General features: G+C 43.5%; 1 protein-coding gene across 1 annotated transcript in view; it reads right to left on the bottom strand.

Moving 5' to 3' along the window:
• evplb (envoplakin b) overlaps positions 1–1797 on the bottom strand; it is a 20475-nt gene extending 18678 nt beyond the window's left edge. Inside the window, exon 1 of the mRNA XM_060043853.1 lies at positions 1641–1797. Within this exon, the coding sequence (XP_059899836.1) occupies positions 1641–1678 (38 nt within the window). The 5' untranslated portion in view covers positions 1679–1797. The remainder of the gene's footprint in view (positions 1–1640) is intronic.
• Positions 1798–16173: the final 14376 nt, after the last annotated feature.

Below are 16173 nucleotides of genomic sequence, written 5' to 3'. Positions count from 1 at the left end.
TATCAGTTCATCTCCACAGTTAACCATCTCTAGCGGCTTATCACGGCTCAAAGAGCTGGAGGGGCCCTCAGAACACGCCCATCCACCGGGGCTCCCCCACCGGGGGCCCCCGACCACACCCCCTCACTGGGTCCCCCCAACCAAGCCTCCACACAGGGGCCCTCAAACACGGGAGGGAAACACTCCAAAGGGAAGGAAGAGTTCCGGGAGGAAGGGGCCGCCCTCGTTATCTCCCTGTCCCAGCCCTTCCCAGGAACTTCAACAGACCTGAGTCGACCATCATGGACCATAACAGAGGTAACACTGTTGGTCAACTCTATGAGCACATAATCTGAACCCTGTTTATAAATGTGTCTGTCTTAATCATGATGAGTCGTTCCCCATCCACCAAATCTATCTGAGGTCTAACAACATCAACGTAGGAAAGAGATTTGTTAGAACTCACTCCCACACAGATGTGGAAATACCAAAGGCCCACGCAGTCACTGTATATCATCATGACACACACACACACACACACACACACACACACACACACACACACACACACACACACACACACACACACACACACACACACACACACACACACACACACACACACACACAAAGACACACCAACCCACTCTCTCTCTCTCTCTCTCTCTGTAGGTGTAACACAGGTGTGACACTGCCAACTTCTAGAACACACACACACACACACACACACACACACACACACACACACACACACACACACACACACACACACACACACACACACACACACACACACACACACACACACACACACACACACACACACACACACACACACACACACACACACACACACAATCTCTGTTACCCTCTCTCTCTCTTAGTCATTAATGTTTTTCTTTCACTTTTGTTAGAAACTGACCGGACGTCCATGGCGCCAGATTTGGTTGGACAATTCTTTATGAGACAGCAAATACCAACCGAAAATACAAAAAAAGAAAGTGTGTCTCCATGTTGTCTCAACTCTGAAGATTATCATGATAATTGGTAGCGTCGAAAAACACAAGTTAACACAAGATCAGGATGGCAGTACCTGTTTCATTAAACCGGACTGTTTATAACTCAGTGCACTCATACCTGGATATTATCAGTCAGCATTAAGGCTAAAAGCTGATATACCTGAAGATGAGTACAGTCGACCCCTTCACGTCTTATAAACTTTAAGAAACGTTGTACAGTATCAGACTCACACCTCTCTCTCTCTCTCTCTCTCTCTCTCTCTCTCTCTCTCTCTCTCTCTCTCTCTCTCTCTCTCTCTCTCTCTCTCTCTCTCTCTCTCTCTCTCTCTCTCTCTCTCTCTCTCTCTCTCTCTCTCTCTCTCTCGCTTCATTCATAACAACATTGAAACTGATGTGATCTACTCTCTGGCCTGGAGCCTGAAGGCGACAATAGCTGCATTAAGTATTCCAATAAATCATAAACACAACTTCATGACCAAACACACAATACTCCTCTGCCCAGTTTTAGCACCTGACTCCGGTTGAACCTGATCCCGAGTCAACGCTCCGGGGGATTTAAAACTTCAAGGACCAGAGTCCGATCGGAGAGGAGAAGCACAACACAACAAGACACAACACAACACAGCCCTGAATGACACTCACTTGGTGATCTTCACGGGGCTCGGTTCCTTTTTAGACATCCTGTCGCTCCGTGGGTCCGTGCTGTCACTCGCGGGTCTCCGGTGCTCTGACGGGTTAAAGCGCCACTCATCTGCTGGGCTCCACCTGCGAGGCGGGACCCACCTGTGGGTGCTGGGAGGAGCCCAACAGGAGTATCCCGCCTCGCTGCATGAGGCACAGACCGGGCAGACCTGTTCCGCTGCTTGCTCGATCTCCTTTTTTATTAATTCGAATATCTGGGTCCAAGCGGACCGCGGAGGGATACACCGCCCACCGCTGCATGGGCTCTTCACTTCACCTTGCTGCACATAATAGTACTACTATAGTCATAGTAATAGCCTACTATAGTCTACTGATAGTTCTATTATAGTCATGTTATTACACCATGTTGCTCTGGGCTGTTCACTACCATAGTCATTACAATTAGGGCATTAAGCAGACCCTTTAATCCAAAGCGATCTGTATACACATTGACACCAACGGCAGATTCATCCATGCAAGGCGAGAGCCAGCTCGTCAGGAGCAGTTAGGGTTAAGAGTCTTGCTCAGGGACACATCAACACTCAGCTAGGAGGAGCTGGGGAACGAACTAGCAAGCTTTCGGTTACAAGGCAACTGCTCTACCTCCTGAGCTAAGCCGACCCGAACAGTCATGTTATTAACCCATGCTGCATTACCCTATTCACTACTTTAGTCGTATTATTACCTCATGCTACATTAGGCTATTCACTTCTATAGTCGTGTTCTTATTTACACCATGCTGCATTAAGCTATTCACTTCTATAGTCATGTTAATACACCATGCTGCATCAGGCTATTCACTACTATAGTCGTGTTATTGGAGTCCCAGGCCTTTGGTTCTTGGTTAGAGTCCCGACGTGTGTCTGGGTTAGAGTCCTAAAATCTGGGTTAGAGTCCTTGAATAGAGTTCCTTTAGGTCGGGTTGGAGTCCTGACGTGGGTACCAAATTCCTTTAGGTCGGGTTGGAGTCCCGACGTGGGTATGAGAGAGACTGTTGATCTGATCTAAAATACATTGCACTTTCTATTTTACTCATTTCTTTGTATATGTTTTCTTTTACTTATCTATTATTTTATTTTATTGTATGACAATGTATATATGTGAAGCACTTTGAGCCTGTGAAAAGTGCTATATAAATAAAGTTGCCTTGCCTTGCCCTATGTTTTACACCAGGCTGCACCGCAAGGTTTTATTTAAACAGACGTGATGCGTGACCGCTGAAAAAAACTTAGGACAGATGAGGCTGAAGATATGTAAGAAGACCTTAAGCTGGCCCTAAGTAGGCCTTAAGGCTGATAGGCCTTAGGCAGGTCAATGGACACTAAGCTGACTACTTAACATTCAAAATGACTTTTTACACTAAACGCAACCCATTTACCCTCACCGGTTTTCATGGGACAATGTCACAGGGTTAGATCAAAGTCCAGGTAAATCTGAGGGGATATTACCGGTAGTAATGTCTGTCTGTATGTCTTTATTCAGGCTCGATGTGTTTGGTTTAATGTAGGTCTAACATCTGTAATTCAGGTTTTACGGACTCCATTCCATGAGTTCCTTTCACTGCTGAAAGGAGAGACCGGGCCTTGTGATCCTCGGACACACCTGTACACCTAAACTGTTTTAGTGCGGCTGTGTCTCACTCTCCCCGTGGTTCACGGTTTATAATGTCTAAAGTCTGGGGGACGTCATCAACCACTGCTTTATATATCTGCAGCACAAAATGTCCTGTAGGCCTTCAGTCAGCCTCTACAACCCTATATCCTCACAGTCCCAATCAGCTCTGAACAACACATGTTTTTCTGGTGTGCTGGTGTGTGTGTTTGTGTGTGAGCAAGCAGTCAGGAGGCCCAAACACACACTGACAGACTCACAGAATCGGGACTATCAGCAGGGCACACACACCCAGCCCAACAATCTCCTGGCATCAGACAAGTCAAGGTCTACCGGAGAAGGAATGCGGCCATCAGGGATGGGCCCGCAACCCGCTGCTGATAACAGAGGCCACACTGAGGCCTTATGTCACGTGTGTGTTTATGTAAAGACAGAGTAGTGATTTGTCGACTGTAACCTGTAGCCTAGACCTGAGTGTGTAGGAGTGGACGACACTAGAGTCAATCGCTGCCATTCCTGTCATAGCATCGTACAAAGGCTGTTTGGAGAGGCTTGGTTGACCGGCTGTTGGGCTGTCCAACTTCATGCCTGCTCTAGGTGTGTCACGCAGTCACACCTAGAGCAGGCAGGTACTCCGGCCACACCTGTCATTCCTACACGAGGAGCCGCTCACAAAAGTGATGACAGCGTAATGGTAATGAAAAGAGGCTGACAGTAAAGATCCACCAGAAGAGACACCTGTTGGCTACTGGTGGGGATGGAGAATGTGACTGAATGGGTTTTACTGGCACACTCAGAGACGTGAGGTCACATGAACAGGAACATTAGACGACTTAGTCATTTAATTGGATATTTACATTTACATTTAGGGCATTTAGCAGACGGTTTTATGCAAAGCGACTTACAATAAGTACATTAGTCAGAAGAAGGAGAAACAACAATATATCGCTGTTGGTACAGTAAGGATGTTCATAGAACCAGGTGCCAAGCACTAACAATAACGGTTAACCCATTACCCGTATACAACCAAGATAGCTAGGATAAGATGGTATACAATGCCAAGTACTATTAAGTGCCAGGACGTACAACATACAATAAGTGTGTAGGAGTCTTTGGCAAAAGTTAAAAGGTCATTCATTAGACGCTTTCATTATTCATTAGAACAGCAACACTGAGGTCCAAACTAGTATCTTAACAGCAACACCTGAGAATCTATCTGACGGACATCTTACTACATGTGTGGTTAAACGTTGTGCAACATGATCAACATGCCTACAGGAGCTGAGATACACGAACTGTAATTACCTTTTAAATGTCTTCACCTGGGCCTCACCCACACCTGATAATACACCTGATAACACTAAAGGACCTTATTTGGAATTCCTATACTCACTTTATTGCACTGGTGTGTCACTCAAAATGAATTGATTGCTGATTTCACATGACCAGTATGAATTAGAGTGAATGAAAGGCTGTGGAGGAAATAGTTGGGCGAGTTTCTGGGAGATCAACAAGGTGTTGACCATTCCGTCATACCTGATGGTTCTTCAAACAGGAGTAGGTTCAACATGGCACGCCCAGAGACAGTTTAATGAGCTAAGACCGCCATCAACATGAACCCAGGCCTCCAACCCACTCTGACTCACCTGTTGGCCTGGTCCGGGGAGAGGGCTAGGCTCGGCAGTTAAAATGTAGTTGGTGTTTAAGAGGCTGATCCTGAACCAGAAGAACAGTGAGTTGGTATTTTAAAGGCTGATTCTCAACCAGAGGACCGTATAACGCTGGAGGGTGGAGGGTTGTGTAAATTGTCAATATTTAAAATACCATGCCCGAGGACTATGGTAGAAACCCGTTCAAAGCTTTCAGGTTTTATTTCATCTCCTGAAGGGTCGTTTTAATTCAGAGTTCAAATTTCTAAATTGTTGATTTTTTTTACGAGAAACCTTCTTGGCTAGTGTGACTAGAAACAAGTTGCAGTGTTAATACTGTGTCAAATTCCTGTCATCTTAATATTTATTAGCTCAATTAGGTTTAAGCAGTGTTACACAAACTAACTTGCCTGGCTCCGCCCGCCGAAGTACTTCCACTCAATTTGAATTTCCCTTCAGTACTAGGTCTGGGTCTGCTGTATGATAGTGGATTTTCGCCGTCTAAATTTTCTGCGTCCAATCAGCGAACAGAGGGAGTGGCTGAGATCATTGACGTTAAAGTTAGCTCTCGTTGACGGACATCTTCACGCACAGTGTTTGGTTTGCTTACAGCCTGCGCGCAACGTGATTCCCGGCCAAACGTTAACGATTGGTTATGGCAGATCCAGAGTGGCACTGAGCAGATCCAATAGTTTTGAACTTCAGACACCCGCCTTCAAGTGAGTAAACATTTGTCAAATGAGTAGGTCCAGACTAGCCTAGGTAAACCCGTGCTGCCTTGCACGCTATTTCATTTCGAGCTGCTAGGCCAGGGGTCAGCAACCTTTTCAACATGCAGTGCCAGTTTGAATTTTTCTCGTTAATGAGTGTGCCTTAAGCAACAATATATTAAAAATGTATCTGAATTATGACACAGCGACCAAAAACATTTCCAGAAGACCTGGAATTGTACTATTTCCATATAGTCATCAATCATGCATTAACATTTTAATGTTTTTTTGGTTGTTATATTTGCAACATGGGCTTACAAATTATAATTACATATGTCCCATCTTAAAGGCACCCAGTGCAACTTTCGAGGCAAAAATGAACATTCAATTTCTAGTCTTTTTTACACGTAGTATATTTCAATAACTCCCTACCATTACATATCGACATTCAAGGAGCGAAGATGAGACGTCGTTGTGTGGTGAGAACTGATAGAAAATCGTAAACAAAAACAATGGGCGACATTTTCTTTATTTATTGCGATCTCACAAAAATAAACAGGATTCCAGTCGGCAATCCTCGGAACAAGACCGATGAGTCCCGAACGCTTCCGGAGATTCTAAAATGTGATCCTGTCACTGGTTCTGTTTGCCAATGCGCGAATTGTTTTCTAAGTGTATACATACTTTACGATACGCACCCACATTCAAATTTTGTACCATTTTGTACCGTTTTGTGCCGTTTTGTACCGTTTTGTGCTGCTTTTTCTGCGCCCGTGGTTTTCTCATTTCTGTAAGGATGGCACATCGTCCTCCCCGAGCAACAAAGCAGAAAGCCCTGGAGGGTTTTCACCTGATGGAGGAAGATTCCAGCAACGAGGTATGTAGAAAAGTTTTGTTTTCTAACTTTTGCGTGGACCGTAACGTTATGTGTTGTCATCGATCACCGGTCTCACTTAGTATTCTCTAATAGATATGAGTAGATAAAGTAGATTACTTACCTGTCAACCACCTTCAGTTCCGATTTGATAAGTTTTCCCATTTGTATAAGTTTGTTTTCATGGAAGTACCGATTTGATGAATTTTGCGTCCAGCAAGCCATTTTTTGGGGGGGATTTATAGCATCTACCGTGGAAAATAGAAGCCAGGCGGCAATTTACCCGCCGATATTCCCTAAAGTCTACGCTTCGAACCTAATGTAAACAACAGTGGAGTTTAGCATTTCAATGACCCTGTCACCTTTCTCGGCCGAGTGCTAATTATGGAAGATCTGAACCACACCAATATAAAAACAAGAGAATGCATATTGCCCTTTATCCGACCGCCAAACTTAGTAACTATAGATGAAAACCTATAAACATGATAATCACTTATTAGGCCCGATTTACATTACTGTTCTACACATCGTACAGCAATTTCAAAGTGTAAAGCGGGCCTTACTTTTCATCTTGAATCATTCTAGTACCCTTTCTCATTCATCTTTTACTGTCTGGTCTAGGACAATCTGGGGCCACAAAGGGCATTTGCCCGACACATGGCAGAGAGTGTATCATCAGGTCCGGCCACTGAACCACTTCTAGACATGGACATGTCCTCTGCGGATATGTCCTTTGAGATGGACAGTGATGAGAGTAATCTCGACAGTGCCAGAAGTGGAGGAGAAAGTGAAAGAGGAGCCAGCAGAGGAGCAAGGGGAAGAGGTGCAAGAAGTGGCGCAAGGGGACGAGGGGCAAGGAGAGGAGGAAGAAGGCAATACAACCCCCCACTAGCATCGGTGGAGGAAAGGCACAGGGTCCAGAGACTAAGGGACGGCAGAGTCAATAAAATAAAGGTGATGCTGGCTATCTTGTAGATAAAACCATGCGCTCCCAAATAGCGACGTCACATGTTCGGAAAACTCCGAGGCTTGCCGACTGGAATCCTGGGTTATTTTTTGTAGGTTACAATAAATAAAGAAGATGTCGCCCATTGTTTTTGTTTACGATTTTCTATCAGTTCTCACCACACAACGACGTCTCATCTTCGCTCCTTGAATGTCGATATGTAATGGTAGGGAGTTATTGAAATATACTACGTGTAAAAAAGACTAGAAATTGAATGTTCATTTTTGCCTCGAAAGTTGCACTGGGTGCCTTTAAAACACCATTTTCAAAAACTCATTCAAAAACATATTTGCACTGTGAGAAATGTAAAAAACGAGAATATATGAAAATGTTGGATCCATCCACATCAATATCATCAAGACATATACAGCTTTGCAATACCATGTGAAGGCGATGGATACAGGCCACTTGCAACAATATTTTAAATATTTTCTTCTCTTTTACTCACAACATAGGTTTAAAAACTATTGATTGATCCCATTTCAGAACCCTGCTTTCTGTAACTAATTTAAACATATTTACACTGGGAGGATATGCCCATAACAGAATAAAGGGCAAAAAAAAATCGGTAGTAACGATTATGCTGCCGCATTGTGCTGTGAATTTTTTAAATAATAATAATTAAAAAAAATATATATTTTTTTTTTTTTCAAGTGTGCCAATTTGTGCTGCCCCGTGCCAGTGGTGGCACGCGTGCCTAGGATTGCGACCCCTGAGCTAGGCAGTCGGATTCCATGGATCCGATTTTAGCCTGAAATTGGGAACCAATCACAGAACGAGGAGGGACGGCGAGGACGTCTATGCGACACACCGAAGCTTGTAGTTTACGGATCGGAAGTGGCAGCAGACGCGTTACCTTTCGATGCAGTCTTAGAAAGTGTTCCAAGTAGTTTAGAATGCAAGTTTATTTTGAAAAAATAGCAACTCTTGGCATAAAACTCTTTCATTGGTTCCCAGACATCATCTCAATGTAGATTGAGATGAGGTCTGGTGTTAGCCATGCTAGGTCCAGACTCTCTGTACAAATGAAATGAAGTAGAGAGTCTGGTAGGACCATATGGAGCCAGTTTCCTGCCATAATTCAAACCTGAAAAAAAAAGTTTCAAAGGCTTGTAAGTCTGGGTTTGAGAACTCAACACCTTGTAAAAAAGGTTTTGCAACACTGAAAAAAGAGATTATAACCTGAAAAAACTCAAAAATTCAAACATGATTTTGTGTTGTTTTTTTATCTTCATCATTTTCACCAACACATTTTGAAAGTATTTTTTTTTTCACAAACATGTTTTTAAAGTTCAAACAATTTCACCAGCGCATTTGCAATGGAATGTACGTCAGCCGAGAGCAACCAATAGGTTTAGAGCTAAATGGTCCCGGCCCCAGGAACGTTTTTTTTTTCTTCAGACTTCAGGGACGCGGGAAGTCAGTCCGAGGGGGGGGTGCTGAGAGAGAGTCTATATAATGACGTCATAATAAATGCTGCGCAACATCCATTGTTTACAGAGACGAGATGACGGGTGACGTCACATTCAGGGCTCCGCTCTGATAAACACTCTACTGGTGTGTAAAAAGAGTTCTGCCGACTAGCCACTGTTATTCACAAACATTAGCAAGTAAACAATGTGGAAATTAGAGTCAACTTGGCTGATACTGTGCTGAATTTCACACACTAACAACGTGCCGACGGTCCTGGATTATACACAGCGTTATAACAAGGATTCAGGAGGTTATTTCTAAAGGTTTACAAAGGAAAGTGACAATAAAAGAAAGCCTTCATTTTCATCCAGAGTTACGAGTTGTCTGATATGAGGAAAGTGACGGTTTCTCCGTCAAGTGAACCGTCCGTCTTTGCTCTTTTTTTGCCAACAAGTTTACGTGCGGGATTGCAGAATCAAAACGATAACGTTCAACGTGTCTATTAATATGCCAGCAACATTTTACACCTGTTTTAGAATGTTCACTACAACAGATGTTGAACACCAACATGCTTATGTAAAATCAGCATAGTACCATATTCAGCTGTGGACAGTTCTGCGTTGTGCGTCATAGCCTACGTCAGCCTACACAGACAATGTTCTAAATAAAATGAAATGATAATATGATAAATATCATAAAAAGGGTGGATGTCAATAATTTAATGAAAAATCATGTTGTATGCAAAAAAAGTATTGATTGGTTCAGAAAACTTTCTCACTTGCAGTTACAGCAAGGGGCCGCCAGGGTGGGGGGTGCTGCAGCACCCTAAGCACCCCCACTTCCCGCGTCCCTGTCAGACTTTGACTGTCAGGAGTTTCAAAACGAATGCGCGAAAGAACACTGCCAATATTCACGTGACTCAAAGCTTGCGCCTGTGTGGTCAAATCTCTGAAAAGTCAGTGCTGAAAAGTCAGTTCTGAAAAAATACATTGCAATGGCGCAAACGTACACCTTTACAAGTTTTTAAAAATAAATATTCAACCTTTCAAAACTTATTTCTCAATGTATGAACACCTGTTTGCAGAATCCCATTTACAAGGTTTCAAAACTGGGAAACAATGAAATATATGGCGACACATTAGTGCCATAATTCACTAATGTGATAAAAGATGCATTCGGGCGTATTATATTATTCCACACGCGTAGATATTAACTGCGAGCGTGCAAATGATCTCTGCGCACGCGCAAATTACCTCTCCGCGCGCAAAACAGCCTCTTGCGCACGCAAATTACCTCTGCGTGCGCAAAACAGCCTCTCGCGCGTAACAGCCTCTCGCGAATGATGTTCTGCTCTCGCGCGCAAATTTAGTTTTGGCACTATGGGGGAGGGAACCAAGGCAGGGCTGGCTCCTATGATTGGCCGTTTCTGAAGCGCGATATTTGATTGACAGCCCTCCTCAGCCCTCCTCTCATTCAATTCTGAATTGTACAGTAAATGGCTGAAACGATAGTTACGTATTGTAACTCTAGATTCTATGAGTATAGGCGCAGCCTTTTAAGGCTATCGCTATTGGGTTATCCCTAGGCGTGAGCCGTAGCACAGAAAAATGTGCGGCGTGCCTCAACGACGTCCGCATTTCGCAGATATAGTCGGGCGCCAGCGGACGTTCTGCTCCCAATAAACAGCTTTTCTTCAGCTATTTAAAGGACAATGAGGCCGACACTTAAAAGGCTGCGCTTATATTCATAGAATCTAGAGTTACAATACGTAACTATCGTTTCAGCCATTTACTGTACAATTCAGAATTGAATGAGAGGAGGGCTGAGGAGGGCTGTCAATCAAATATCACGCTTCAGAAACGGCCAATCATAGGAAAGCCCGCCCTGCCTTGGTTCCCTCCCCCATAGTTCCAAAACTAAATTCGCGCGCGAGAACAGAACATCATTCGCGAGAGGCTGTTACGCGCGAGAGGCTGTTTTGCGGGCGCAGAGGTAATTTGCGCGCGCGAGAGGCTGTTTTGCGCGTGCAGAGGTAATTTGCGCGCGCGCACAGATCATTTGCGCGCTCGCAGTTAATATCTACGAGTGTGGAATAATATAATACGCCCGAATGCATCTTTTATCACATTAGTGAATTATGGCACTAATGTGTCGCCATAGAAATACACTGTTAGAACAGATTTGAAACTCTGCAAATGCGCTGGTGAAATTGTTTGAACTTTAAAAACATGTTTGTGGAAAAAATAAATACTTTCAAAATGTGTTGGTGAAAATGATGAAGATAAAATAGAACACAAAATCATGTTTGAATTTTTGTTTGAATTTTTTCAGGTTATAATCTCTTTTTTCAGTATTGCAAAACCTTTTTTACAAGGTGTTGAGTTTTCAAACCCAGACTTACAAGCCTTTGAAACTTTTTTTTTCAGGTTTGAATTATGGCAGGAAACTGGCTCCATGGGACCAGGCTAGAAACTAACAGTCAGAAATCTGGAGTACTGCTCCCTCTAGCGGCCAGAGGTGGCAAGACAGTTAGCAGACATGGGTGATACCCATGGACATATTAAAGATCGCCTATTATAGTACTTTTCTGGTCTTAATTTCTTACTAATGACTCCTATAGAGCAACCTGACACGAATCACAGCAATTTTCGGGAAACTCTTCCTCTCATCTGGGCGCTTTCAGCATTCTCTGTCAACAATCGGCTTCGTCCTTCTCCGCCCCCTCCTGCCAACCCCACTCCTCAATTCATGGAGGTCTGGAAGTAGATATCTCTGTTCACTCCAATACAAGAGGGGAAGTGTCCCTTCAAAAAATGTCTTGATATCAATCAAAGGTTCACAATCATCTTCATACCATGAACTAATAAAATGTAAGTTTTCTCTTTTCAAAACGCCAGCTCAAGCGCTTTATTTTATTTATGTATTTTTTGCAGGGGGAGGAGTGGGCAGCTGAAAGGGGTCGTAGTGAAACAAATGTTTCGGCCCGGCATAATAATTGTTAAATACTAATTGTTGTCCAGATGGCAGGAGTGTAATTTAAAGATCACATAAATGCCGTGTTTCCACTGCAGGGTGCGGTACGGTTCGGTTCGCAAAGGTGCGGTACGGATTGCGTTTCTACCGCCAAAAGTGAGCCTGACCCGGACTGAGCCGTACTCGTTTTTCCCTCGTTTTCAGTACTCCTCCGTTGGGGTACTGAAAACGAGACGAGACGCCTGAAAGGGTACCTGAAAATTCGAGCTACACACCCCCTCCGTTGATTGGTCGACAGAATCGTCACTTCCGGGCGACGTGGGGATAAAAACAAACAAACAGTAGCCTTGAGGTATTATTCTTTACAATGAACATGTCGCGTAAAATGCTTGCTTGGGAGAACAAGGAGGTGGAGATGTTCCTCTGCATTCTTGGAGAGGAAGACGTTGTTCACAATGTTTACGTAGCTGCCGAGGCGTTCGACATCCGGCCTACCATATAGGGTACTGTCGGCGGTGGAAACGCGACCTCGGAACTGAGCTGGGCTATACCACCCCCTCCCTAACGGAATGAGGCGTATGGGGTCAGAACAGTCTCATTAATAATGAATGCACAGAGAAGGATTCACAAATGTATTTTGTGATTTATATATAAATTACTCTCTTCTCACAAATACATTTCAATGCACACATAAATGGATATCGGTATGTATAAATGTAAAATAAATCCATATACAAAAATACGGTTCACAAACACATTTCTGATCCCCACACAAATGTGCCTTGTTTTAAATAAATGTAATATAAATCCATATATATTAATTAAAAAAATATTTGCAATTTCATCAAAAATGTATTTGGATGTTGCTACATTTATATACAAACTGTTAACTGTTAACTGTTAAACTTGAATTAACAAGACACTTTTCATTTGTGAACTTGACTGTATTTATATGTGGATTTTTGAGACTCTCCTGACGTCGCTAGATTCACACATTTTTTTCAACAAGGAACTCTCTGCAGCCAATCAGATGCCTCCCTCGTTTTCAGCCAATCACATGACTGCAGTTCCGACCTCTGAGTCCAGCCTCCGAGCCTCCCGGTTCCCTCTGTCAAATGCATATGGGAAATAACATGTTTTTTTTGAATGATCGTACATAACAATAGGTGGCGAAGAGGTAAAAGCTGCGTCGCGTTTAGCTACACACTGTTTCCATCTAGTTTCGACTGTGTTTTGGGATTGTCGGTGCCGTTAAAGGTCCCATGACATGAAAATCTCACTTTATGAGGTTTTCTAACATAAATATGAGTTCCCCTAGCCTGCCTATGGTCCCCCAGTGGCTAAAACTTGCGTTTGGTGTAAAACGAGCACTAGCTGTTCTGCTCGCCTTTGAAAAAACGGAGGCTCAAGTGTATGGCAAGCCACCCCCGCCAGAAAACGGCATAATTTAGACGCGTATCACCTTCATTACGCCGTAAAAAACGCCGTAAAATGTAGAAAAACGGCGCAATACGCCGTCATGCGCAAAAAAGCGCCGCTTTTTACGCCGCAATTGAGCCTTTCAATAGTGCGCGTAAAAAGCGCCGTTTTGAACATCAAACCGCACGTAAAATACGGCGCTTTTGTGCACATCACAACGCCGTAAAATACGGCGTTTCTCTAGTATGCTAATAATCTCCGCCCTTCTTTTCTCTCAGCCAATGCATTTGAAGTGTTTGCGCCCAATCGCTGAACAAGACAAGCAGACCAAATCAGTTCAACACAGATCTCCTCTCATTTGGCATTAGTTGTAGCGTCATATTCATATAGATATATATATTAGTAAATGCAGATTCAATGTTATGATAACGCGTGGTCCAATCGATAGAGACGCTTGCTATGTAGGGAAGAGGTTGTCGGATCGAATCCATTTATTGTCAGATTTGTGCTTTTGTCAGATGGTCACGCTTTTATGATCGCAATGCTTTTTAGTCCGCAAGCCAGACCTCCTGTGTTATAAGTTCCAAATTCAGTGCCTTTTTAGTCAGCCAGCCAGATCATCTAGGTGTCTTGTTACACGCTTTATAAGTTAATTATATTTAAATTATTACAGCCATGGAGCCTTTATTTTCGCGGAGTTATCGTAACATCCTCTCTTGTTCAATCGATATAAATACACCGTTCGTTCTTTGATTATTCCGATTTAAAACAAAATCAGAAAAAACAATTAACAGGATTGTTTTTTGGTTTTGCTGATTTGGTTTTGAAACTGAAAAAGGGCAAAAGGAATAAACAAATAAACGGCGTTTGATTTTGTGTTCGTGTGTTTTGTGTGTTGGTTTTTAAAACCCGAAACAGAAAAACAAATAGGACCTACAAAAATCGATACATTTATAGTTATAGGCTACCCCAGAAGGCAGAACGCAGCGAAGAAAAAAGATCCAACCACCTAAACCAGCAATACACTGTCTAGTTATATTTATTGCCGCACTTGGTGATTTTATTCGTGAAGACAGACGGAACGGACGGATCCACAATGCATTGCGCGTTCGTCCCCATTCAAAGTCAATGGGGATCAGTCAACGGACGGAGGTAGTGGGCACGGGGCGCGCGGTTGGTGTGGCCATACCCAGAGCTAGCCATACCTTGAGGAGATGAGAGATGGCTTGCTCAAAAGTGAGAAAAGTAGATGCTGAAAACCGAACTTTTAAAGATGAATGGACAGAAAAATACATGTTCGTTCTGCCTGCAGCCAGTTCTAAACCGCTGTGTCTCATATGCTGTGAAACTGTGGCGTTAATAAAAAGTGGCAACGTTAAGCGTCACTATGAGACCAAACACGGGTCGTTTGAGGAAAGGTACCCACCGAAGTCCGCAGTGAGTGAGGGCAAGTAAAATGATCGAACTGAAAGCACAGTATGACAGGTCTACCCGTGTCCTCTCCTCATGCATACATTTACAGGCCAGCAACGTGCAAATGAGTGTTCATTAAAGATTGCGTGGATTTTGGCTCAACACAAGAAAGCATTCAGCGATGGCACAGTTGTGAAGGAGTGCTTAAATGCGGCAGCAGAGACTTTACTTGACGGTCAACAAAAAGACGCCATGTGTGGAAAAATCAAGCAAATACCATTGTCAGCTACAACAACAACCAGAAAATCGGAACTATTAGCAGAGGATGTACTGGCACAGCTTGATGCAGCTGTTCAGAACGCACTATGCATATCCTTAGCCATTGATGAATCCACGGATGTAACGGATAATGCCCAGCTTTTGGTGTATGTGAGATTTCTTCACAAAGAGAAGAAAGAGATGTGTGAAGACCTGTTGGGTTTAATGCCTCTTGAGACAAACACAAGAGGAGAGGATATATATGAGGTGATAAAGGAGATGCTCACAAAAAGAAAGATTAATCTGAAGCAAGTAGTCTCAGTCACCACAGATGGTGCACCTGCCATGGTTGGGAGAGAGAAGGGGGCTGTGGCACGGATGAAACAAGACAACCCTGATCTCATAGCCTACCACTGTATCATCCACCAGACTGTTCTCTGTGCTATTCTGTGTGAAGGGTTTGCTGAAATAATGAATACCACAATGAAACTCATCAACTTCCTCAGGGCATCCTCATCCGTTCAGCATCGACTGCTAAGAAAATTTCTGAAAGAAACGGAGGCAGATGCAAATGACCTACTGCTCCACAACAATGTTAGATGGCTGAGCAAAGGGAATGCACTGGGACGCTTCTGGTCCATCCAAAAGGAAATAGCTGCTTACAGCAGCTCAAGAGTCAAAAAGCAACACAGTTTGCTAACTTTTTGCAAGATAAGCACAAGATGGATGTGGTGGCTTTTTTGGTGGACATCACAGGACACCTTAATGAGCTCAATTTAAAGCTGCAGGGTCGGAAAAATTCTGTCTGTGATTTGATGAAAAATGTCCGCTCCTTCCAGATGAAGCTGAACATTTTCAAAGATCTCCAAGGAGAGTGTGAGCATTTCCCACAAATGCGGGAACAAATTCAGGGTGAGGGAGACATTTCTCCTTACGTCGGCTTCATAGACAAGCTGATTGGAAACTTTAGTCAACGATTTGACAGCTTCAAACTTGGACACCAGCTCCTCCTGCTGATCGAGAATCTATTCCTTATCAGAGAAATCAGAGGATTTTCAAAGGAGGTTCAACAGACCTTCAAGTGGGCACATCCTGGATCTTTACAGTTAGAGCTCACTTATCTGCAAGCAGATATTGCTCTGAGAGAGCATTTTGAAGCAACTGACGC

This window comes from Gadus macrocephalus, chromosome 2 (genome assembly GCF_031168955.1).
Source record: "Gadus macrocephalus chromosome 2, ASM3116895v1".
NCBI classification, from domain to species: Eukaryota; Metazoa; Chordata; class Actinopteri; order Gadiformes; family Gadidae; genus Gadus; species Gadus macrocephalus.
The sequence above is the reverse complement of the archived record's forward strand: the minus strand, read 5'-3'. Positions and strand labels throughout refer to the sequence as shown.